We start from the raw sequence: 27,093 nt of genomic DNA, 5'->3' as shown, positions 1-27,093 counted from the left end.
ATTTCAAAACTCTAAATAATATTTATCCTTCCAACGAGTTTATCAGAAATAGATTTAGTTTTGAATGTGATAACTGTTCTATATGTAACGAACCTGAAACAACAGAACATCTGTTTTATTTCTGTCATTCTGTGAACACGTTATGGAAATCCCTTCACGATCTTCTGACCATAAAATCCATGAACATAGACTCCTTCTCTCTTCAAAATGTTTTATATGGATATGTATCTGAAAATAAAAAAGATTAATACTTTGTTAATAACATTATCATACTAAAATTTTATATGCATAAATGCAGATATAGCATGTCCAAGCCATTATGGTCTGTATTCATACAAGAACTCCAGATGTTAAAACTTTCATTGGACAGTGCTAAAAGACCACATGCAAAAAAGCTCAGATCACCTCGCTCAGATAATATAGCCCTCTGACAAATAATTTTATTAATTATCTAGAATGCTAGATATATAGTTCTGTTTTTTAATTTACTTGTACCATATTATGTGCAATCTCTTTGATGATAATATTACCTAAATTTAATTTTATGATGATTGTTATGGTAATTTGTTTAAGAATATGTTGAATTTAGGAGGTATGACAGTAGATATTTTTACATGTTTATATGTATCATTGGAATCTGAGTTTGTCATTTATTCTGTTAGTGTGTTCACTTGTTCTATATGTTCAATTGTTCAATTAAAAAATAAATAAATTGAAAAATGAACTTTAGGTGTCGTAAAAACCGTGCCGTTGACTGTCGATGCATGTTTTACGACATTTTCGGCCAATAGGTGCCGTAAAACAAGTGCCACCATGTACGTTTTACGACCTTTTGTGGACAACTTTCTTACGAATTAGCAAACGTTGGTTGTATAACCTAGATTGTTTAATTGTGGAAGCTTTTATAATATATAGATAAACTCCGCATGGCAATACATTTAAATCAACACATCCAAACACACGCAGAATATCGTTCATGTACCAGTGAAATAAACATGTATAATGCTAAACAGCACATCGGCTCCATAGCTCAGTGGTTAGAGCACTGGTCTTGTAAACCAGGGGTCGCGAGTTCGATCCTCGCTGGGGCCTAATACCACCTAACATTTTTTTGTCTTAATCTACATAAATTGATCATTAGTGAGTTTATTGTTATAGTGAAAATAGATCTAGTGTTGAAAACACTGCTTAGGCTGGTGCAGTGCATTCATATGTATAACCTTTATATGTATAAAGGTTGAATATGTGCACTCTGAGCTAACATGCTGCCAACAAAAAGGTCACTTTTGCTGTAAAGAATTTTGTTTACCAATATTTTATTGCTGTTTGTTTTATTAAAGCACAAGACAAGTAAGACAATATGAACTGGACCTAAATATTATTACAATACTTCATTTTATGGCACTAATAGCAATGGGAGTGTTCAGAAATAATAAAAAGTTTAAGTACTAATTAAAATTTATTAAAATTTATTATACAAAGTATTTATTTGTACAAGCATAGGTAAACTGAACCATCGGTACAATGTTTCCAAGACTTGGTCTATCAACTGGGTGATTTAGATGTTTGAATCCTGTTATAAATGGAGTGTTTATGGTGAGTTTGAATGTTGGCACTTCTTCAGTCAGCCACTAAGTGTCTGTACTGCTTCATCTAAACACAAACTCTGACCCTGAGGGTCCTCTGTGAAGTTCAAAGGACAAAGAGACCTTTATTTGACTGCAATGTGAGCGGTGCTAATATGAAATCAAATGTCACACTAAAACACTTCTCTGTTTGTAACTGGTGTTTCCTGAGAGGTAAAACATCAAGAAAGGCCAGACTTGTTTTCAGCAGGACTGGAGAATTTTTTGTTCCTATTAAGCTGCACAAAAAGATTTAGGAGCTTTTAAAAGCCTTTAATTCAAACTTAATGACAATTTATGTCAATGGGTAAACTGTTTTTTGTTTTTTTTTTCCAAATCTGGAGATGTACTCCTTTAAATGTTTTTTCAAAAATGGAAAGCATAATCTGAAACCATCCACATGAAAAAGGCTCCAAACCACATCAATAAAGCACCTTCCTATCGGACTTAAAGAGTTTTAGGACTGAAAGGCTAAACGTTCTTTGGCAGGAAGTGGAGAGGCATTATGTAAAACGAACCCCTCTCAGCTCAGTCTGAAAATTAAATTCAGATGTTCTTTTCTCGATTCGTGATTGTCACCGTAATCCTTGGTTCAGTCGTGCATTTTCCTCCATGGGTCACTTGCGCAGGTTAGCATGTAAGTAAGAAAATAAAGATGAAAGACCTGGAGTGATTTGCAGCAATTAGTGTTCACTGGTGGCCTCATCTGCAGCCGTCTTTGATCAAAACCTCCATAAACTCAGTCAACAATGGAAAAACATGACCTTTCTCCACATCAACACTCCTCTCTGTCCTCCCCACGTTGCTTGCACGTGGAAAAGGTTTGTTTTTCATTAGGCTCAAACATCAGTTTTATTTCTACCCCTCCGCAAAAAGGCCTTGTGTGTATACTCATGCAGGCACGTCACTTCACTGACCCCTGACCGCCGTAAAAACTGGATAAACATGGCAACTCAAAGCAGAGATAATGAAGACAAACAGCACAGGCAGTCAAAATGTGTGTGAGTTCCTGCAGATCTCACACTCCATGTGGCCTCAAGACAAAAGACAAAGCGAGGACGTCAAACGTTCTGCTGTCGGTGCACAACCAGGTGAGCCTGAACGCAGGCGGGGATCACTGATAACCCCCTGAGAAAACAAGGTTTTATTAAGCAAACACCCCTGGAGACAATGAGCTAACCTTATTTCTCGGCGTGGGAATACAGTGCAGGGTCAACACAGGAGGTCAACATCCTCTAATGAGGATCTTTCTCCCTATAGGTTCAAGATATGAAGTCTTTTTTGCACAGCTTGTTCAAGGTGGGACACGTCGATATTCTATGTTTAACATACAACAGAACATCACAGAACTACAAGGTGTAAGATTTAGTAAAATAATATCTAAACTCCAGACTTTATTATCAAAGGCAAGCTGTTTCTTTTAATTCTTGCAGTTCATCGCCATCCATATATTTCTATTGTTTTCCTTCTCTGGTTTTTAAAAAAGTTTAAAGTCTTCATGTCCATGTTACAGAACAGGGACCACAGAGCCACCTGAGCCACATGTGGAGGACTATGTTTTTCATTCTGATGCTCTAAAACTCATAGTCCACAGAAAGCCCACAGGTGATTGCAGAAAAGAAAACACCCAAGCCGTTTAGGACTTCCTCATTTTCAGGATCTGTGCGGTAGAGAACTCACAGCTCGGGGCGTGTTTATGTTAACTTAAATTAAAACACGATGATTGAACTGGTCTCCAGAGAGAGAAATGACACTGGTCTGACCATGACATCGCCACTGGAGCCTCTTATTTGATTCAAATCTCTGTTCTTATCATGCAGTCAGGGTTGAAAAGAGGTTTTTTTTCTGATACAAATACCTAACTCTTGATTTACTGGTCCGTCGTTCCAACCATCACCTGTGGTATAGATTTGGATCAATCAATCAGAATTGCGCCACTCAAGGTGGCTGCATGTTGGAGTAGCTGTACTTTCATTCTGGGATGATGCTTTTGAAAACTTTATTTCTTCTTTTTCTGGATGTAAATGGCTTTTTTTGGATGATTACTTCCTCTGGTTTTTGGATGCTGTGCAGCTGGAAGGATTTTTACTGAAACCTTTTAACTTTTGGACTTTTGTTATGAAGCGTAACCATGACAACAAGTGTTTTTTTTTTACAACTGCGAATAGCTGATTAACATCTCAAAGCTCAAATATTACCTCAAATACAGCCCTAAATCCCAAATGAGTTGTAAAGGAGGCGCCATGGATGCATCTCCATCTACCTGGTGGAGGTGCTCGAGTGACTGCTGACATCCTGAAGCTGACAGGAAACATGGCTCATGCCAACAAGTAGACCAGGATCATCCCCCGACACCTGCAGCTGTCTGTCTGCAATGATGAGGAGCTCAACAAGCTGCTGAGACCATCACTCAGGGAGGAGTTCTGCCCAACATTCAGGTGGTCCTGCTGCCCAGGAGGACCGAAAGGGCAGTGGATGGATCAGCATCTGCAGCCAGTTTCTTAAGATCTGCTGTGGTACGGACTACTGCAGGAGATCCTTCCTGCCCACAGCCATCAGCATCTATAACAACTCTTAATGAAACCAAGATGATGAGCTACAACATTTAATTTCCCTTTGGGATTAATAAAGTATTTTGAATTGAACTGAATTGAATAACCCACAGAACAAGTTCTCGGATATAAGTGTCCAAAGCTTCCTTTAGGGTGACGGGGCTCAACCTAACGAGCACCATTATCCAGGAGTAGATTAGAGTAGCGCTGTTGCTCCTCTGCATCGAAACGAGTTGGTTGAGGTGGTTTGGACACCTGAACAGGATGCCTCCCTTTAGAGGTTTTCCAGGCACGTCCCATTGGGGGACGAGGCTGAACTTGCTGGAGAGATTGCGTCTCTTCTCTGGCCTGGGAACCCCTTGGAGTACCTCAGTAGAAGCTGGTGGGTGTTGTTGGGGAGAAAGAGGTCTGGGTTTCTCTCCTGAACCTGTTGTTCTTATCAGGCTATTGGATAAGCGGTAGAAGATGAAGATGGATAAATATCTAACATCAACAACAATATCTAACATAAAATCTTAGTACTTCACTCGGGAGCAATCTGTTCAGGTCTGTCAGGCTTGTGGTTTGTACTCATGCTGTCAATGCAGCATTGTGCTCCCTCCTGAGTAAAGTTGCCCCATTTTTCCTCGCCTGAAACGTTTTTTACATGCATCACAGTTGATTTATCATCACTGATCAGAATCTGCATTTATTTGCTCGTTTTTAGCCTAAACCAGATTTATTCCTTATTTAATTTTGGCAACCAACTGGTTTTGAGCTGAAGTAGGAGAAAGCGCTCAGTTTGTGTCCTGATCAACGGAAATGTGTGCCTCCTTCGGGGTTGGTTGGCTCTGATTTATGATGAATGGTGGCTTTGAGCGCTGCCAGCAGTCCATGACACGGTTGGATAACCTGTCGGAGAGGAAAGAAAACATCTTTTTATAACAGACGCCTGAACTCAGACAGTTCCCCTTTCTAAATCTTACCTCTCAGGTGTTTCTTTTATAGTTTTAGGTTACTTCTTGCTACATGGAGCACATAAAGATGTTATGGGTCCTTACTGATGTGGCTTCCAGTTGAGCTTTTGGCTCTCAGATCCCAAAGTCAACAATGACGTTCGATCAGCTCCCAACAGACAAATACATCAATAACCCTCTGTTTTTACTTTTAGAGGCCTGATTTCTTGACCCTTTCATTGTTTTTTTTTTTGTTTTTTTTTACTATAACACAGACTTTGTGCTAACATTTATGAAAATGTCATAAATTGCACAAATAAAGTAACCATAATTTGACTTTTTACATGCTGGACATGCTAAATTTTATGTTTCCTCAAAGCAGTCAGACTTTCTTGTGATCTTTTAAAGTGGTTGTGGTCAAGTTAAGACTCAAAGCAGCCTGCTGGCTCCTCAGATAAATAATGTTATTACCTTAATTTTTATGTACATGATTGTTTCTGTTCAGTGCCCTGAGACAACTTCTATATAAATAATCTGAATTGAACTGAATATGCCTATGGGCTCTTTTTTTAAAGGTAGGCTTAATATTCTACAACTTGTTTCTCTTAAAGAACATTTAACATAGTAGCCTATTTCATAGTTAAAGAGCTTAAAGTGAGAAAATTGTTATTTTAAATCAACAAAGTCCATGCTCAATAATCCAGGTAAAAATCGAACAATGTTCAGTCAGGTCATCTGGACTGTTTTTTTTTTTTTGTTTTTGTTTTTTTTGCTCAGATGTTTCAGACTTCTCGGACTGATGAAGTCCTTTGGATGAAGGACGAAACCGTCCAGATGTCCTGACTGAACATTGTTGGATTTTACCTGGATTATTGAGCATGGACTTTGATGATTTGAACCACTTTGTCTGACTCAAAGGAGTTGATGGGGGAGAGGGCAGACCCCAGAAACTATCTTATCACCAGCAACTTCGTTTTTCCCACTATGGGAGTGTGCTGCTTGTGGGACTCAGTTTGTTTGTGGCTCCTCGGACTGATGAAGTCCTTTGGATGAAGGATGAGACGTCTCAGCAAAAAAATAAACCGTCCAGATGACCTGACTGAACATTGCTGGTTATTTTACAGCCTTTTGAGAACCAACTTCTCCTCAAACCCTATAAAAAGTTTGTTCAAGCTCAAATTTTTTGAGCTTTACTCCAACTAATCCACACATTGTGCATTTTTCTTTTAATCTATCTCAGGTGACCCAAACTCTTTTCTGCAACTATTTGTAGATGTCATCCCTGCAGAGGACAAACTTCAAGAAGATGTGCTTCGAGACTAGACATGATGCCTCTGAGGTAAGCTGCCAGAGTCATTTAACCTGAGCGCATCAATTTACTGAGAGAAAAAAGCCAAATATCTGCAGAATGATGGGTGCGGTTTAATTCTCCTCACTTTAGACTGACTGGTTGAGAGCATTAGTTTGGTTAAATCACGAAAGAAAGATTTTCCGCAGTCTTGCGAACATCTGTAAGATGACCTCGTCTAATTTTAACGCCCCGTTAATTCTGGGCTTTGATTGCAGATAATTTGTGCCGTTCATGTTGAGAATCAAATTCCACTTAATCCTGAGGTGGAAATGGGCTTGAAATGAGTTCGAACAGCTCCTCTGACAGCCATCGGTGGGTTTAATGAGCAGCTGTGTGGTGCAGCATCCTGTCAGACTGTTTGGCCATTCAACTAAAAAATGTTCGAAGACACTCGTCACACTGGCGTGGTCTTGCTTTCAACCATTTCCTCCATGCCTAACGCCCTTTAAGACCGCTATGGCCACAGTTTTGTTCTCATGATGATATTACCTTTAATTCAAATCTGTTGTGGCACATCATTTAGTTCCTGTAAAATCAAACATCTGGTTCTTTATTCTCTTTGCTCTCCATCAACACACAGAGCAACTTTAGTGCCCGTCCAACAGCCATAAAACACAGATTCCTGAGTGTGTGTGTGTATTTGTGTTCATAGGTTCCCTTCCAGCCTCCTTTCACTCATTATTTTCTCTCCTTGTTTTTCTCCAAAGCTGAAGGTTTGATCAGTGGGGGAGTTGAGGGAGAACCTCCTGTTTGCCTCTTTCAGTCTTTAATGGCTCCTCTCCATCTTCTTCCTCCCTCCGGTTCATTCTCTCAGCACTCCATCCAGGGTTTCCTGACAGCCATGTCCCAAAGTGCTTTGGAAAAACTCCCCTGCAGACGACTGCAGTTTGTGTTTGCAGCTCTCTGGGAAGTGTGTAACCTGTGGAGAAACTCACACAAGCATCCACCTCAGTCTTATACGAGCCAGATATTTATTATTATTATTTTATGAGGTATTATTGTAGATACAAACCAGACTTGTTTTGTGTCAACCACTCCAATTAAAGCAGATTTGTGTCTGATATTATCAGCTAATCACATCCATCAATCTAATATGAGAACAACAGTCCTTCAGCTTCTAACAAAGATGTTCTGTTGTCTGATTCTTGATTACAGACTCAAAAATGAAACTTGCAGACATGATTGAAAGTTCTTGTTGAGTTCCATGAGGCTGGACTCTAAAAACTTTTTGTTTTGTAGATTTCAACTCTGCAAACCAGCTGTTTTGTGTCTTTATTTAATTAAAAAGTAGTACTCCTTAAAGCAAAGGTGCAACTTTTATCCCAAAGGGCCACATCAAGAAGTTTAAAGCAATCCAAGGGCCACCTAGATAATTGGAAAATAATTTTTCTTTATGACAGATAATCTAGAAGACCTTTTTCAAGCTTTTTTCTTATTGTAGCATAGTTAGCATGTTTTATAAAACATGTCTTTCCAATATCCATTAGGGATATAAGATACTATATATTCTATAAACTGGCTCTTGTGACATTATATTATACACGTTAGCTTCACATGTTATACGTTAGCGAAAATATGCTAAGCAAACTTATTTTTTTGTGGTTCTAAGTCTTTAAACTTCAGTCTAGTTCTGGAATCACAATGACAAAAATGTTTTTTAAAAAGTTTTATGTTAAGATGTTTAAATGTCCTTAAATAAATGGATAAATTCCTGTTCATTGTTATTAATCTTTTTTTAGAAAGTTGTGTGTGCTTTTTAAATGATGGATAATGGGGTCCTGATGGAGATTGTCGAAGGGCCCGTTGCCCATGTCTGCCTTGAAAGGAACGCACAGATTTAATCTAACTTTTTAGTGCTTGGACTATGAATATTGAATGACTCTCTGCTACTACCCCAACAAATTTGAGACCAATAGCTGTAAAACTGACTAAATTACAGCCATTTTTGTGTTTCCTAACCAACGGTGGCCTTCTTGAATTGTGTTTTGACAAATTTCCATAATTATACAGCCGTGTCAAACCCTGTTTTTGAAACTTATTTTGGTTTCCGTCCAGTACCGATAAAGTCCAGAAGTATGAAAGTGTTAGAGAGGACTCGGCTGCGTCTTTGTTGCCAGGATTTTAGTTGCACTTTATAACGTGGCTCCTGAGAAAAGTTCTAAACCAGGTCAAATGTCAAATGAGCCAGTTTGTCCCCATCAGTCTGAGAACTCTGTTAATAATTAAAAAAATAAAACCAGTTTCCTCACTGGGAGTCCTGAGAGAAAATATTGACTAAAATCCAGCCAAAGGCAGCCAGATTCGGCAGATTGGGAACATTTTAACAGTTTGTGTTTGATGACCTTACATAAACACTTTATGAGAAACAAATGTATGAGACGCCACAGTTTCTGAAGCGTTTGCATGTTCAGAGACCGACTGACTGAAGAGATATGATTTTTAATAACTTTCACATAAACTGATGCAGTAATTTCTTGTGAAAAACTGGGAAGCTTTAAGTAAGTCTGCAGATCTGCTGGTACAAACCTTTAATAAAAATATAAATACTTTTAAATGTAGCACCTAAACTTTGCTTCATGTTTACCTTTCTTATTCGTCACGTTCAATAGCTCCTGAGTCTTCTCAGAGGTCTTTTAAAGTTTTTATTTGGATCTAGGATGCTTTTCCACTCCAGTTCTCGGACCTGCACACCCAGTTATCCTATTTTTCACATTGGTGATTCTACTTCACCTCAAACTCAGCTCCTCTAAAAGAAGTCTAGCAGATCAAAGCTCTGTGACATGCATATATAAATACAGAAAGTGGATGAAAACATCTTAATATTAAGAAATGTTGCATAATACACATTATTTTACACATTTTATCGCATAACCGGCATATTTTCTGTTGAATTTGGTGCATCCAAAGTGGTTTTCCGGCCTTAATCTTTCTTTTAGACAGTTCTGTTGTCACTTTTTCCCTTTCGTTCACTCACTGTTCAACTTTAGTTCTGCTTTAGGCTTGTCTTATCAATCACCCAGCAGCATCTCTATAACCCATAAACTTGGGTAAATGGCACCTTTCTGTCTCTGAAGTTGTAAAACGTGTAACAGAAGGAACATTAACCCAAATGTGTCAACTTGGAGGTCATCTGGAGAAAGTTTCTCACGTCCAACCAAAGCTGAAGACGCCTTTGATGAGTCACCAATCCATCAAAAAACACGGCTGTGCACTCTGTTAATTTAGAATCACCCATCGTGCTTCAGTTTCCACAATCAGCAGTTTCAAACCATCATATTACATGACGTTTCTCACGTTGGAAATGGCAAATTTTTAGAACAAATTTTTAAAAATTCGGTTAAGAAGTTATTTTCCAACAGCGGAAATGGTTTATAGAGATCAGAAAACAGACATTTTGTGACTTTATACACCTTTTTATGTTTGTTAAAACTGGTCATGCCTCATTTTATTGGCAAAAATAAAGTTTCCATTAGGTGTATTTGTTTAAAAAACTCTGCCATCACATAGGATTATTCCCTGCTGCCTGTCAAGAGTTCGAAGCAGCCGACAGATGAAGGTTTTTATTGAGACATCGTCTTGTTTGCACAAGACTTGTGGAAGTGTCAACCTTTGTTGAGGCGTTTTCTGTCATATCCAAACTGGGTGTTCCCTGAGAGACCAGGGTGTGAAAAAGGAAAGCTGTGAAGAGAGGCAGTGCTGATGGAGAGACATCACACTGATCCCGACTAAAATAACAAAAATTGGAACATTTTACTGGAAAACAGGAGGAATGTGTGAGGAGGAGCTGCATCCCCTCCTTCCTTTTGTCCTCCTGGAGGTGCGAGTTTACAGGTTTGCTGATGCCTGAAGAGATCAGGGGACTCTCGGTAAACATGCCAATCTTTTGAAGTCCTTCTCAGTTAAACAGCTTGCAGTTTTTAAAAAAAGTAATCCTGTTGCAGGTCGCCAGGGTTCTCATTTAAAAGGGAACTTTGAGGGACGGAAAACTTTCTGCCCTGACACCAAAATAAGTTTTATTTCTTTCTTTTCATCAATCATCTGTCAGAGTTTATCTTTTATTATCCAAACACAAAATAAGATGCTCTGTCTGATATCCAGTTTAACCTTTTAAAGCTTTAAAACATATAAACACGCAATAATTAACAACCAAATGCGAAGAAGCTGCAATAAGTGTTGGGGATAATTCAGATACAATTTATACTCAGTCTATTAGGTTTTATTTCATATTTAGCAGCTTTACATGACTTTTTCCCATGGGAATTCAGATATAAACAATACAAAAAAATAATAATAATCTGGGCCAATAAATAATCTCATCCACACCCAAACACGCACACACAAGCAGCCGTTTCACATCAGACGATTCAAACATTTAAAGACGTAAATCAGCTGATAGAACACAAAGTCACCAGTTTCAGTTCATTTCTGCTTTTTTTTCTGTGCAGGAATTAAAACAGAAGCCTTCAATGTTCTGAAAGTCTCAGTTTTTATCAGTTCAGAGAGTTCGAGTCCGGATCACTGCGTTGTATTCTGACTTAATGTGTCAGTACTCCCGAGCCTCTCTGAGCTCCATTTGAAACACCGGTTCTGGAGGGTTTTCCAGGCAGTCCAGCCCGTTGTTGGGGGGCCTCACCGAATGGAACCTGCTCCAGTCCCCTTTGCACAGGATCCACGGCAGGACGTCCACCTTGTAGTGCAGCTCGGGGGAGAACTCGGTGCTGATCAGGTTCGGCGCTCCCGCTCCCTTCCCCCGCGATATCAGTCTCATCCGGTCGTCGTAGCAACAGTGCTGCTCCGCCAGCATGGTGCTGTCGTACGACAGCATGGAGCGGATGCAGAACCGGGCTGAGGGTTTGTAGATGTCGAGTCGCTCTTTGGGTCCGCTGGCGTCCCTCCAGCGGTACGACTTGTGGAGTCCGACGTCCTCGATGTCGACGGTGCCGTAGACGACCTCGGAGGGGTAGGAGCAGGGGCAGCTGGGCAGCTCGGTGAGCACCTGCTGCAGGTAATTCTGCAGGAAGTCATTCCTGCAGCTTAACCACTTCTCACAGCTGTCCACATCTGGGTCAGAACATCAAAAGCACTTTAATCCCATTTACCAACAAAAAATTATCACATTTTCATGTAAATTTACATCAAGACAATAGACATAAATGCAGTGAGATGATGAGTCCTGAATTATTTAGCTGAGATATGCTGAATACTAGTATAATAATAATAGTATAATAATAGTTACTGAAGCTCAAACAAGCAAAACAACAGCTAAAAGACTCTGAAGGATAGCTAAAACAATCAAGTGGATAGCTAAGACTCTCAAAAAGATAGCTAAAAGGAACAAAAGTCAAGCTAAGTGAATCTAAAGGATAACTAAAAAACAAAAGGATAGCTAAAAGAATCAAAAAGCAAGCCAAAATAATCAAAAGGATGCAGGATAGCTAAAATACTCAAAATAATAGCTAAAATGCTCAAAATAATAGCTAAAAGAATCAAAAGAATAGCTAAAAGGAGCAAAACGATAGCTAAGCAAATGAAAAGAACCGCTAAAAGACAAAAGTATAGCTAAAACAGTCAAAAAGATAGATAAAACAATCAAAAGGACAGCTAAAATAATCAAAAGAATAGCTAAAAGACTAAAAAGGATAGCTAAAACAATCAAAAGGCAAGCTAAAATAATCAAAAGAATAGCTAAAAGACTAAAAAGGAAAGCTAAATAATCAAAAAGATAACTAAAAGAACCAAAAGGCAAGCTAAAACAATCAAAAGATCAACTAAAGAAAGATGTTTGCTAGAATTAGGCGAACTTTCGTTGAAACCTAATAAAGAGCTGACTAAAACTAAAAATTGCAGAACAGGAAGTAAAAGTATCAAAAGGCTGGCTAAAATATAAAGTAGCAAAAGCTTAATTATTAGTTAAAGGCAACAAAAATCAAGCTAATGGCTAAAAGCAGCGCAACAGTAGCTAAAGATTAAAAGTAGCCAAAGAAGACAAAAATAAAACAAATATGCTGCAGCAGGTTTTAATTCAATTCATTCAATTAATGCTTTTGAATGAATTGAAGAGCAAATGTCTATGGGTTAAATATAAATAAATGTAGATATTTTAAAAAGAATAAACGTTACAAACTCAAAAGCTATAGGAGCTTGAATGAGCTGAACATTTTGACATACGAATGATAAAACAGTACAAAGACTTAACTGTACGGAAAAATAAAACACGAGAAAACAAAAGTATGAATGTTGAATTGGCATTTATGCATTTAGCTTCAAATATTTTAACAACAAAACTAAACAGAAAAAGCAGAAAACTGTGAAAGGCTAAAATATATACTGTTTATACATTCAGATAATTTGAAAAGAAGCTGCTGTGAGATAAATTCAAGTGTTCACCAGCCGTGTTGCCTTCTGACATGATGAATTCCCATGAAAACTTTAGATCACTTTGACTGTCGTTAAGAAAATTAGAGGCTGACGGTGAAAACAGAGGTTTTCCTCGACTGTCTGCAGCAGCCGCAGACCGAGAGGTAAACTATGTGACAGTAGATCATGTGTTCCTCACTGCTGTGCTCTTTGTTATGTTTGCGGAGGAAAACGAACTATCGGATTCTCTGGCTGCTGCGTCGCAGCGGGAGAGCAATAAAACAGGATCTACTCAAACGTTTCTGCGTTTCATTCAGCACAGCAGCTCTCTGGGAAGAAAGAGCTTTTAAAAAACATTAAAAACAGCCGCGCAGAGTGTGAAACTGACCCGACTGGAGCATAAAATCTGATTCAAAGCAAGAAGTGAAACATAAAAACACAAACGAACCTGATTCTGTGCTGTTGGTCGTCTGAAGAGGCATCAAGTCTGTCACTGTTATCACAGAGTCTAAAAGACAGAGAAAGGCAGAAGAAAGAAAAAGAAAACGATAAAGATGAGAAATCTCCAGAGAATCCTTGTCAGCATCATCCGGTTGATATTAAAGCATGCTTTTAGAGGTCCAGAAACTTAATGATCACTACGACAAACGTTACAGCAATAAAATCAACCTGAGCTGCTCCTCAAGTGAGTCAAACTTCTGCAGAATTAAAATAATATTAATAATAATAATAATAATAATAGTCACTCTGTGAATAGCTCTGAGAACATAACTAAATCTAATATAAGACGAGACAGTTTGTAAGTGCTGACGGCTGAATGACTAAGCTGGCAATTGCCGAAAAATAAAATAAAAAGGATAAAAAGGATGCATGAGAAGACAAAAAAGAAGCGTAAAGAGACAAAAACAAAATGTAAAAAGACCAAAAGGAAACATAAAGAGACAAAAACAAAATACAAAGAGTCAAAAACAAAATGTAAAGAGACAAAAAGGAAGCGTAAGGAAACAAACAAGAATCATGACACAAAAAGGAAGCATAAGGAGACGAAAAGGAAACGTAAAGAGACAAAAACAAAATGTAAAGAGACAAAAGGAAGTGTACGGAAACGAACAGGAAGCATGGCACAAAAAAGAAAATGTAAGGAGACAAAAAAATTAAGTGTAAGGAAACAAAAAAGAAAACATAAGGAAACAAAAAAGGAAACTTGAGACAAAAAGGAAGCGTAAGGAGACAAAAAAGGAAACCTGAGACAAAAGGAAACGTAAGGAGACAAAAAAGGAAACCTGAGACAAAAGGAAGTGTAAGGAGACAAAAAAAAAAACAAGTGAAAGGAAACAAAAAAGAAAACATAAGGAGACAAAAAGCATGAGGAAATATTTTTTAAAAGTGTATTTCTGTATATTTTAAAGAACAACAAGTTTTAAAAGATTTTTAAAAAATCTATATAAAGATAAACTAATTAATACCTGCAAAAACCTTTTGACCTGTGTGGGACATAAAAATAAATAGAGAAGGCTTCAATGACCGTTTAAATCCAAGTTTTTCCACAGAATACCTTGAAAGTTATTTTGTCTTTCCTACATTGTTGTCCTTCAATAAATGTTTTCATCAATCGTGACTTTTTTTTTGTAAAAGGTTAAACTTTCTGTGTTTTCTGCGCATGCTGAATGTTGTTATGGCAGGTCTTATTTTTCTAACGATGACAGGAAACGAGTCAGAAATCTTAATCGCCCACAGATCACCACTCTGGACTGGAACTGGAACCGGCAGGTCTTAAGGCTGATTTTCTGAGCTGTAAAAACTTCACAAGAGTCAGGTTGCCTCTTACTCTGGCAGCTCTTCAGGTCGCACGTGCGTGATTCGGTCGCCGTGCACGCGTAGCCACAGGAGCGGGTGCGTTTCTGGGATCCAAACCCACAAGTGACGCTGCACGGGGCCCATTTGCCCCACTCCTCACGCTCTAAAAAACACAGCAATAAAAGATGGATGAGCCAGAGGAGGTTAGAGGGGCGGAAACCTGAACTATGGGGGGAAGCAGCCTTTGAAGTCAGCCTTGTGGATTCCTCACTCTGCCAGTGTGTGTGTGTGTGTGTGTGTGTGCGCGCACATGGGTGTGCATGTGTTATGCAATTAAGGAGTGCCTGAAATGGGCCAGGGAGTGAGAGTATGGAACATGCTCCTCGGTTTTTTTAAACACACCACCTTCAGGAGGGGAGGAAGGGGAGAACTTCAAAGACTGTTAGGGGGCTGGATGGAGGGGGAGGAGGGGTGAGGGTTCAGGGCTAAGTGAAACCCTTCCTGCAGTGAGAGTGACGACAGCGTCAAGCGAGCAAAAACAAACCGTCGTTCCCTCGAGATTAGTACAAACTGAGCATAGGTGTCGACGTTTGACCCATTACACTAGTGTTTCAGTAAAACATTAATATTTTATTTAATATATATATATTTTTTTTTCACACCACTATTTCCATCTTGATCTAATATTGCAAAATATCTCACGAACCAAAGGATGTACTATAATCAAACTCAGAGACATCATCAGATAAACGTTTACAACTGACAAAGTTTTGGGCTCAACCCAATTCAAGATGGCCGCTACAGACTATATAAGCTAAAAATGGCTACAATTCAGCCTGATCTACAGATATACACACTTATTCTAACATTGTGCACAAATAGTTTAAAGCCTTTATTCTATATTGTATGGAAACACCAAACAATCAGGGGAACTCAAAAACTATCATGAGAGAACGTATACAGTTATAATGACGTCATGTGTGCCGCAGAATGCCAGCGCTGACGGGAGCTCTGCTTCGACTCGATCTTTTTTTGTTCCTGTTGCTTTTGTTTGAACTTTTATTGCGCCTACATTGCACACCCACAGTACGGGTATGACCGCGACACACTTGTGGAGTTTTCTGTGTCGCTGCTTTGCCATCGTGGTTCAGTCCTTCCAGCCTCGGGCTCTGGCCTGTCATGGCGGCCGTCCCCATGATCCTCCATCTGCTTGCACAGACCGAATTCTACGGATCCATTCGGTTCTGCAGGGAAACGCTGGATGTTCTCTGTCCGCCAGACCCGGTTCTGGAGGATAGTTTGGGAGGACAGCTGCTGCGACCATTATTATCATCAAGCTGCTAACGGGACATGCTACCAAGACCTGCTAACAATGCTAACAAGACCATGCCACTAACCGAACCACACCACTAACAGTACCATGGTGCCAACGGGAACATGTTGCTAAGAGAAACCTCACTGCTAACCGAACCACTCTGCTAATAGGACCATGCTGCTGTAGATGCATTTCTTTTTCACTTTTGGCACCTTGTTTTTGTATTTTTGTTGCATGCATATTTGTTGTTGCTGTTTTTTTGGCGAGTCGAGACGGTTCATCTCGTCCTGAGCATTTCATTGCATTGTTGACGTTGATTTTGCATATGGCAAATAAACCAAACCTGAACCATAATGTTTGCAAATGTTAGCATTTAGTTTTGCTTTTAGTAATCGTATTTTTTGTTGTCGTTTGAAAATTCACTTTCAGTTTCTTGAACAAATTTTTGGCCTTTAGCTTCCACAGTGCATAAAAAAAACTGCTTTATTCTGAGATTCTTAACGTTGGACTTGCTGATAGTTTTAGGTAGTTTTTCTTCATTCAGAAGGTCAGAGTTCAGAGGTCAAGAGTCAGAGGAAAAGTTTGTGGTGTTCATCTTATTGGACTGAAGACTGTGAAGGAGCAGAACGTCATGAATCATGTCAGGTTTATGTTACAGTAAGTCCTCAAGTAATAAGAACTGTTTAAAGGGACAAAAACTTGTTTTCTGTGGAAGGTGAAATGGGCTGGAACGTGTCTTTACACTGCCGAGTGAGAAAGATCTGTAGAAGCACATTCAGACAATCATCTTTTTCTAAACAAAGATCTGAAGCTTGAGGAACCGTCACTGCAAATCCTGCAAAATCACTTCATGTGGGTGAGTCCTGACCACTGCTCGGCTCCGCCCCCGGCTAATAAACTCTCCTGCATGAAGGTGAAAGAGCGTCAGCAGAGATTTAATTGTCGTGCTGTCTTACCAAAGTTATCCTTCGTCTCCCACTCTTTGTCCCAGCGTCGCCCCCACTCCGCCCCCACTCCACTCAGGACCTCAGGATCAGAGCCATAGTCCTCAGTCTGTTCCTCAGACCCGCCTCCTCCAAGCCCGTTCTCCGCCCGCTCCGGGTACTCCCAGAACAGCGGCCAGAACAGCTTCTTGTGGCTGTTGATCCAGTCCGAGGATGAGAGCGACCAGTCGTTCCTCTGGCTCTCCGCGGCGAGGTCCATCTCCACCTCCGTCTCCGTCTGAGAGTCCCCCACCACCTCGATGGTCACCTGAAACACCCGGCGTTAGTTAGAAAGGTTCACCCGCTCTCTCCACTCACTGTTACCTAGACCCCCAATCAATTAAAAAAAAAACTAACATCTGTCAGTTTGATGGTCTTAAAACCCTCACACGAGCAGCAAAATTACAAATATAAAAACGTTTTGGCAGCCATTTTGTTTATTTGTGTTTTTAGGGGTATTTTGTTGTGTTTTTTTATTGGTTCTGGCAGTTTTTGTTTGCCGTGTTCTTTGTAATCTTGTATTTTGTCAAACCCTGGACTTTTGTCTTATCGCCCACCACCGAAACGCAAAACTGGGCAATAATGTTTGTGCTTTCTGTCTGTTAGCCAAATAACTCATGAACGGCTGAACACATTTTTATTAGCCTGTCGAAGGCGGGCGTATTGTTGTAGTCTCCATCCGTACATCTGCCCGTCTAGTTTTTCTTTTCCCCCCCATAACTTTGGAGTCGCTCAAAATAATTTTAACACATATTTATCATCACACGACAGAGTGTCACATACACTTGTCATACCCCAGCTTTAATTTCAAGGTCACAGATCAAGGTCAAAGTTGTACAAAGTCTTTGCTTGTCACACCCAAAATTTCTGATTGCCCAAACTAATTTAACAATATTTCATACACATTTGTACCACTAGACAGAGTGTTACATCATCTTTTACGCCCCCCCCCCCACCACCACCATCAACATGAAAGTCAAGGTCACAAATCAAGGTCAACGTTTAACTAGGTCTTTGCTTGTCTGAGCCATAACTTCTGATCAGCTCAAGATAATTTATCAAATTTTCATATAGATTTGTTTGTCACACAACCTTTTCAGTTTAGTGTTGATTTGATCATCGTAGTGTTTGCTTAGCTAATTTTAGCTTTTGTTTTGCTAGTTTTAGCTTTTGTTTAGGTAGTTTTAGCTTTTGTTTTGAAAGTTTATTTTTGTTTTTGTAATTTTCGCTTTTATTTAGGTAGTTTTAGCTTTTGTTTCCAAGTTTTAGCTTTGTTTTAGTCTTTAAGTTGTTTGTTTTTTGGTAGTTTTAGCTTTTCTTTTGCTAATTCTAACTTTTGTTGTGCTGGTTTTAGCTTTTCTGGCTCATTTTTGCTTTTGTTTTTGGTAGTTTAAGTTTTTGTTCTGTAATTTTTAGCTTTTGTTTTTGTAGTTTTAGCATTTATTTAGGTCATTTTAGCATTTGTTTAGCAAGTTTTAGCTTTTGTTTAGCCAAATGTAGCATAAAGCTTTGGTTTAACTCTTTGTTCTTATTGTTTGAACTTTTAACAATTCACTTTCAATCTCTTGGACAAATTTCAGCTCTAGTCTTTCAGCCTTTAGCTTTCACACTTTGTTTTTGTAGAAAAAGCTAAATTTTCTGCTGAGATTCTTAATGTCTTAACAGCTAAAGTCTTCACAGAAAATGTGACCGCTGATAAAAGCAGAAGGTGCATCTGATTCCCTGCAGCCCCTGAAGTGTTTCAGGTTCGTTCCTGACTCGTCCGGTTCAGACCCGTCCAACAGAAACAACAGCCTCCTGTTCTCTTCAGGACGACCGTGAACGCCACCGGCACCACGTAAGTTCTGCATCTGTGAGACTGTTTTTACGCTCCAGCTGCTCTAAACACCGAACACCAACAAACTACTGAGCTCCTACGATGAGTCGTGCACCTGAACGCCTCCTGTTTGCTCACAGAATCACTTTCAGAAGCCTAAATAGTCTTCTTTCTACCTTAAGAAGTGTTTTTTTGTTTGTTTGTTTGTTTGTTTACAGGCAGAAGAGGTCAAGACGAATCACATTCCTCCACCCCACGTGTTGTTCCAATCTCTGAGAAACTATGAGGGGAGTGATGGTGCTGCTTCAGGTACGTCGGTTTATGTGAGAATCAGATTGTAGACGAGCACTGATTTTATGAAGGAGGGTTATTGTGCAGCGCAGGATACGCAGGCATGGATGGAGGTGGTGGGACGAAGAGATGAACTGATAGCTGAATCTGAATGTTCCTCTGTAGTCCTACCTTAAACACACACACACACATGTTCAATTGTTTACAAAGACAAAATGTCAGCTGAAGTTCAACATGTCAATGTGAAATTTTGTGAAATAGAACAAATGTTCAGCAAGACAAGCTCTGTATACAATTAAGAATACAGTAAAAATAAAGTCTTGAGCAACCTCTGTTTAAAAAAAAACACATTTTTAACTGTATCCTGATTTGTTTGTATCGTAACGCAACTATGAAATAAAACAAATCAAACACCAGGACGTTCAGCTTGATTAGGAAGGTCGGTTTGCGATTTTGACAGCGATACGTCACACATCGTCAACAAAATTCGCAAATAAATTGCAGAAAAAATAATAAATAATAGGGATCATTGGGATTTTAGGAAAACCCCAGAAAAAAACTCTTTGTAGCTCTGCAGCTCAGGCCCAAACACGATTTAAAGGCTAAATGGATCACAGAAAGTTGGACTTTATGGGTCTGAAATGACATCTCAATATATTTTATGGTTTTTACACAATTACAGCTCAAGTCTTATGATTCATAATCAAATATTTTATCTGACAGCTGATGATGTCACACAAACTGTCTAAAAATTTTAAGTACCGTAGCTCAATTTTAAGTCTTTGTTCATTCAATGTGCATTTTTAATTCATGAAATAATCAGTTTTCATCTACATTTTAACCCCCGGAGCGTTTAGACTCTTTGTGAATGGAGGTCAAAAGAAGATGCTGGGTGTTAAAAAAAAAAAGGATCAAACCTAAACATTTGCTGTAAATGGTTTAAAAACAAATCAAGGATTAGTCTCAGTTGGATTTTTTTGTGATTTTCTTCCAAAACTGAAAGTGAATGAACTTCAGCTTCACTTAGTTTCCATTCAAATTTAATCGTCACGATGAAAAAAGTTTTCCAAACCTTCTCTGAGGTTCTTCAGGAACGTGCGTCTCCTTGAAAACTTAAAGCAGCTTTTTATCTCTTGGCACGTTTAGACTCTACACACGCCGTACGTGACTTTTTCACGACTCCGTCCTCCACGTGTGTTTTCTTCAAATCTGCTCTGTGGGTTCAGGTTGTTAAAACTTTATTTTTCGGGACTTCGCTGCCAGGATTTACAATAAATACATAAATAAAAAGGATTCTTTGACCTTTTTATAATCGGTCTCTCATGTGTTTTAGATTTTCGCTCTTGTGCAGATGTTGCGAGGTTCATGGGCAAGTTGGAGAGTGGTGCTGCTGAAGGTCCTGAAACTTTAGATGCTGGTTTGACTCAAACCAGCTGCTGGGGGGGAGCCAGGACTCTGTGTCCTACCTGTATGTTGGGGTTCTGAGAGCCCACGTCTGCGTTAGCCAGCTCTGGGACATTCCTCAGGTCCAGGACGAAGGCTTCAGGGTCCTTCTCGGGTACAGGTGGGGGGAGGACACCTGGGTGGTGGTTCCAGCGGTGTCTGGATGTTGGAGATGAAGCAGGAAGAGTCTGCAGCAGGTTCTCCTGTTGGAGCTGCTCCAGATTCTGACGAGCATCTTCTCGGCTCTCTGGTGCGAGCTACGAAACAACAGCTATTGTTATAAAAAACTGAAAATAATGAGCAAGAAATTATTTAAATTATTAGTACGCCAGATGTTGAATCCTCTGACTGCTTTTAAAGAAAAGTCAAAGACTTCAGAGCCGAAAAAACAGCAGCTAAATAAATTTCTGAACACTGGGTGTCTAGGGTGAAGAAAGACTAAAGAATAATAAATTAACTGAAGAAATTACATTTTCTGTGAAAACACTGTGATGACGTGGCTGAAGAAGCTGAAACTGAGTTTAAACTTTTACTCAAGTTAAAACAAGAGAACTGAAGTAGAAAAGGAGAACGGCAGCTTTTTTGTTGATATTATTTATTATTTTTATAAATAAAAAAAAGCAACAAAAAGAAGCTAAAAGGTGCAAAACAGAAGCCTAAAGAAGAAGAACTATAGCTAACAAGAAGCAAAATGGTAGCTATAACAAAAACGAAGCTAAAAGGAGAGCAACAGAAGCTTAAATAACAAGAGCTAAAAGCTAAAAAGGAACAAAAAATAAGCTAAAAAGAGCAAAATAGAAGCCTAAAGTACAATAATAGTGGATAAAAAGGAGCAAAATGGTAGCTAAAACAAAAACAAGCTAAAAGGAGTGCAACAGAATTGTAAAGGAGAAGAACAGGAGCGAAAAACTGAAAAGGAACAAAAAAGAAGCTAAAAAGAGCAAAATGGAATCCTAAAGAAGTACAGTGGATAAAAAAGCAAAATGGTAGCTAAAACAAAAAAGAAGCTAAAAGGAGAGCAACATAAGCTTAAAGGAGAATAACAAGAGCTAAAAGTTATAAAAGGAACAAAAAAGAAGCTAAAAGAAGCTAAACAAAATGCTAAAAGGAAAAGAATGGTAACTTAAGAATCAGAATAGCTAAAAGTTTAAGGCAACAAAAAATATGCTAAAAGTAGCAAAACTGAGGCTTTAAGGAGCAGCATGGTAACTAAAAGCAGAAGAGTGGTACCTAAAAGCTAAAAGGAAAAAAAAAAGCTAAAATGAGAGAAACAAGCTTAAATGAGAATGAATGGTAGCTAAAAGCTAAACGGAACAGAAAGGTAAAAGAAGCAGGATAATCGCTAAAGGTTAACAGAAAATAGATAAATGCTAAAACGTGAAGAACGTTAGCTAAAAGGAGGTAAAAGAGGATTTAAAGGAGTTAATGGGAAGCTAAAACCAGCTAAAAGACACAAACTGACAGCTTTTTTTCCTTTGGGCTTTTTTAGCTGATAGCAAATCCATAGAAAAATGCTAAAATTAGCAAAACAATAGCTAAAAGCTAAAGCTAACAAAAACGCTAGTTTTAAGATTAAATCAGCTGAACAAGAGCAGAATGCTAAACTCGTCAGAAGCACAAAAACTCAGTTCACGTGTGAGCGATTGAAAAAGACCCGAGATAAAATCTGAGTTCTTCAGAGAACATAACGGGTCAGAGAGCGGATCAAGAGAACAGTTCTGGATGTTTTATTGAAACGTGGAACAGGAAGAAGGATTCCTCCCATCTGTTGGCTCGGCGGCCTCTCTGCAGCTCGGGTTTCTGTATTTTTAGCTAAACTGTTAAACCCACACAGCGCCGTCAGGTGTTCCGTTACTCACCACCGAGCCCGAGCTGCAGGTCTCTGACATCAGTTTGGACCATTCTCCGGTTCCTGAAGTGTCCCACAGAAACCAGAGGACCCAAACATTCACTGTCAATATTTCACGTCAACAAAAATAAAAATTAAAAACAGTTTCTGTCTCTGCCAAACCTGCTGTCTAGATTTTTGAGCGAGCGTACCGTTCATCATTATTCTTTCATTAAACCACAAAAATCACATTTTTCTTTTAAGTACGGCAGCAGTTGCTTTAGTTCATTTATTTAAAGAAAATAATTAAAAATGTGAAGATTTTTACACAGATAAGTGAGAAAATACACTGTATTTTAGCTTCTTTTGACCCCTAAAAGCCATAAAGTCACAATTTTTATAAAGTGGTGTTGATCTGAAGTTCTCCAGACGTTCTGAAGCTCTTCCGCTGCTTTGTTCTTAGTTTCAGTCAGAAGTTTTAATGTTTTCACTTGATCCCTGTTCCAATGTTGAGAATTAACAGATGATGGTCCAGTTTCTTGCTTAGGCTAGGGTGCGAGACATTTGAGCATCCATCGAATCCCACAGCTCGAGCTCCAACCACCTGAAGAATCTGACGCCTTCTTCAAAATGTGCTTCAGCTGGAAGGCGTCTCCTGGGAGAGGACAGACGTCCACCCAGGATGATTCAGGTGAATCAGCACCTTCCTCCCCGTGAGATCAGTCAGTGAGTCGCCTCCTGCAGACTCTCATCCCCCCTCCAGGTAAAAGTGAGTAATAAAGGAAGAAACCTGACGTTTACGCTCAGACAGGTTTCATTTTTAAATTATTTTCATGTTTTTATTTTCTGTGTGTTTATTGTGACACGTTTTCTGCTATTTTACCTGTGTATATATCAAAATGTTCAACTGAGAGCTGCAACTTTTGGTTTTTGAAACTTTTTAAATTTTCTAAATATTTGCCCTTTTTTAGCTTTTAGCTACCCTTGTGGTAATTTAGCTTTTAGATAGCTTTTTGCCTCTTTTTCAGCTAAAGTTTTGCTATGTAAGCAAGGCTTTTACTACTTTTAGCCTCTAGCTATTGTTTTGCTACAGTTAACTTTTAGCAAACCTTTGCTGATTTTCATTAAACTTTTGCTGCTTCTAGCTTTTAACTAGTTTTTGGCTACTTAAAACTTTTAGCTAGTCTTTTGATACTTTTAGCATTTAGCTATCTTTTTGCTATTATTAGCTTTTAGCAAGTTTTTTGCTATTTAAGGAAGTCTTTTACTAATTTTAGCATTTCAGATAGCTTCTTTCCTCTTTAGTTAACATTTTGTTGCTTTAGCTATCTTTTTTACATTTATTTTCTAACTAACCTTTTGCTACTTTCACATTTAGATAGTCAAACTATTTAGCTAGCTTTTTGATTTTTTTAAGTTTTAGCAAAGCATTTAGCTACATTTAGTTAGCTTTTTGCTACTTTAAGCTTTTAGCTAATCTTTTGCTACTTTTAGCATCTAGCTATCTTTTCCTACTGTTAGCTTTTAGATAATTCTTTTGTTACACTTAGTTTCTAACTAACATTTTGCTACTTTAACTTTAAGATACTCTTCAGTTATTAGCTAGCCTTTTGATTTTTTAGTTTTAGCAAAACATTTAGGTAATTTTAACTAGCTTTTTGCTACTTTAAGCTTTTAGCTAGTCTTTTGCTACTTTTAGCATCTAGCTATTTTTTTCTACTGTCAGCTTTTAGCTCGCTTTTTGCTACCATTACTGACTACTTTAATTCTTTTTTGTTGGACGTCAACAATAAAACATTTTGATTATCTGGTTTTGCATCTTTTGTCAGAACAAACAAATATATATATTTTAACACAAAAACATATTTTATGATTTTCCCAAATTTGCTTTGTAAAATAAAACGTACAGACACAGATTATTTGATTTAGTCACACACAGATTCTGGATCTGCAGATCAACACACTCATGAAGTTTAGCAGATTTTCTTAATCTTAATATAAATCTCTTTTTAAGCGGACTAGTTGATACTTTATGTTTAAGATGTTAAAATCTCAAGACAAAAGTTAAGTATAAACAGTCAGAAACAAGTATCTTTGAACTGGCCTGAATATAAATCCAGATTACCACTGACTGAGCGACCAACAAGGAGATAATTTGGAACAGATAAATTTACACTGAGTGTTAAATCCATCAGAATAATTGAATTTGAGAAGAAGCTAGATTAAATGTTCTTGTTTTTTAATAGAAAACTGGAACATTTACTGTTTTATATGCATTAATATGAGGAGGATTAGAAACTCTGTGATCTTATGATACAATCCAATATTTACTACTGAAGTGGAGATGACATGAAGCATCATTGTTCAGTTTCTGTGGACTCATCGGATTACAGTCAGATTAATGAGTTTATTATAAAGCTGCTGTTGAAGTTAATGTCAATAAACGGAGCTGCTATGAAAACCAGAAGAAGGAGGTGATGATGGCAGCTCAGATCTTTTACTCTCAAGAAAACCAGAGGGAGGAGGAAACCAGAGATTAGAGTAGTCACAAATCTTCATCTTCTACAAATTATCCGAAGAGGTCCAGAAGAGAAACGGAGACCTCCCTCTTTAGTGACACGTTCCAGCTCCTCCTGGAAGGCGCTCCCAGACCAGAAAAGGTATATAATCCCTCCAGTGAGTTCTGGGTCTTTTCAGTGTTTCTTCCCAGTGGGACATGCGCAGAAAACCTCCACAACGAGGCGTCAAGTAGGCATCACCTTCAAATGCCCGAACCACCTCAGCTGGCTCCTTTCAGTGCAGAGGAGCAGCGACTCTGAGCTCCCCCCGAATGGCAGAGCTCCTCACCGTCAGTGGACGAACGTATAAAGATTGTCAAATGGCCCAAAACTCCGGGATGAAGCTTGCACTGACACTGTGCACGGAGGAGTCCATCAACCAAAATGTTTGTGGGAGGGGTTTTCCAGGAGCTCTGTGTCTTGTAGATTATAAATGTGTGCAAAAACAAACCATCGTGAGCAGACTTCTTCTGATGGGAGTATAAAAACCCTCGAGGTTAAACCAGGCCACCCTTTGATAATCTGACACATCAATGAGAAACTAAACAGCAGAAATTACCTGCAGATTATTATTAAAGATCGTTGGGCACTGAAATAATCCATCATGTGTCACTGCATACTCAGTAAAGGTCCAATCTACCTGAACCAAGATGTGTCTGATGGAAGTCATGATGAAAGCTCAGCTGAAGGTTTTCATTGAAAAAAATTTAGTTTGAGAATCAAAACTGTTTCTACTCAACATGAAGAACCAAAGATAAGAAAGATGAGATGATTCTAAAAGGTTTGGGCTAAAAATATATAATAATAATTGTCATTTTTGACTAAAAATATAATTATTTTTTTATCTAAAAGCTATTTTTCTAATATATTGAACAAACCAAAAACATTCTGAAAGTGTACATAATTGAAGCTGAGTGAAAGAAACAGCCAAACTACAAAAAAAACCTGAAAGACCTCGAGAAAATGTGGAGACTAAATGAGAACCAGATCTGGATTCTGAACCCTGAAAGTTCTCATCCGAACTGGTCTTACCTCTGACAGAGTGGAGTTTGTCAGGCTGGTGGGAAGTCCGCAGACCGAGCCCGTAGTCAGGACCACCAGCCACAATCCCAGTTCCATGTTTCCTCTCATTCAGATCTGGACCGGTCTTGGGACTCCTGCAGGATCTTGGAGATGAAGGACAGGAGAGCCCGCAGCATGGTGCTGCTGCGCGGAGAGGAGAGGGACCAGAAGGAGCTCCACACGTGCGCGCCACCTCCGTGCGTAAATGTTCCTGAAGATCCTTGCTCCTGAATGTCTCATTTCATGCAGATATATGAGGCAAAAACCAGGTTTAGTTTTTTAATATACAAAGATAAAAAACAAGAACTGGATGTGCTGCAGCTGCGGCACACAGAGCCCATCCACAGACCCGGATCCCGCAGGAGGCACAGAATCCTCTGCTCACAGTTCTGGAGACAGGTTTAAAAGTAGGAACGGCCCTCTGACGTCACAGAAGGGCGTGGCTCCAGCAGCATCCCTTTGAGCTCAGATCTATTTTTATCTCCAAACAGATACAAACCCATCACAACTGTCTCTGCTATTATTAGGTTTCCTTTGTAATAATGAATTTTATGGTATTTTGTTAAAATTTATTTTTGTCTATCACATTTATGTTAGTTTTTTTTAAGCTTTATTGATAATAAACGCGTTGACAAAACAGCAAAATCAATATCATCATTATAGAACAAAATAAACAAGACAATAATGTCATGCCGTTATACAGCGAGCACAAATAGATTGAAATGTATATATATATATATATATATATATATTTTTTTTTTTTTTTTATTAAGTCACAAAAATGTTAAAGTGAGTACACATATCAGTTGTTTTAATGGCTTTACTATTTTTTGAATACACGAGTGTTCTAATTTATTGTTTGAATTCCTCTAAAGCTTGATAAACAAGGTTTCTGATTTGATAATTTAGACTTATGTATATGATATTTTGCAACCAATACAATTAGGTTGATAATATAATAATGGTTTGTTTTATTAGTGAGATAAGAGAAGAATCCAAACAACACATTTACATAAGTAAGGGAAAAGTCATCAAGAATATTTTATGTTAGATTAAGTGGAAATTAAATTATCCCTATAGTGAGATATGGAAAGCCAGCAGGGCCAAAAGCATGTGACTTTGTGAAGTTTGTATTGTTTGTACATTGGAAACACATTTCCATGTGTAATTAACATGCAAA

General features: G+C 38.6%; 1 protein-coding gene and 1 non-coding gene across 2 annotated transcripts; one reads left to right on the top strand and one right to left on the bottom strand.

The window, feature by feature from the left end:
• The first annotated feature begins 1,019 nt into the window (after positions 1-1,019).
• Positions 1,020-1,092, top strand: trnat-ugu. Its single transcript has one exon. It is a non-coding gene; the product is annotated as a tRNA-Thr (tRNA).
• A 9,577-nt stretch (positions 1,093-10,669) lies between these two features.
• On the bottom strand, positions 10,670-26,003 carry ism2a (isthmin 2a). Its single transcript, XM_037695429.1, has 6 exons — positions 25,884-26,003; positions 20,489-20,722; positions 16,889-17,183; positions 14,649-14,780; positions 13,269-13,328; positions 10,670-11,524 (listed from the first exon to the last, which is right to left on the bottom strand). Exons 1-6 carry the CDS (start codon positions 25,980-25,982, stop codon positions 11,007-11,009), a joined length of 1,338 nt encoding a protein of 445 aa, XP_037551357.1. The 5' UTR covers positions 25,983-26,003; the 3' UTR covers positions 10,670-11,006.
• Between the last annotated feature and the right edge of the window lie 1,090 nt (positions 26,004-27,093).

Source organism: Nematolebias whitei, chromosome 21 (assembly GCF_014905685.2).
Source record: "Nematolebias whitei isolate Nwh7 chromosome 21, NemWhi1, whole genome shotgun sequence".
Taxonomy (NCBI): Eukaryota; Metazoa; Chordata; class Actinopteri; order Cyprinodontiformes; family Rivulidae; genus Nematolebias; species Nematolebias whitei.
This window is presented reverse-complemented; position numbering and strand designations above follow the sequence as displayed.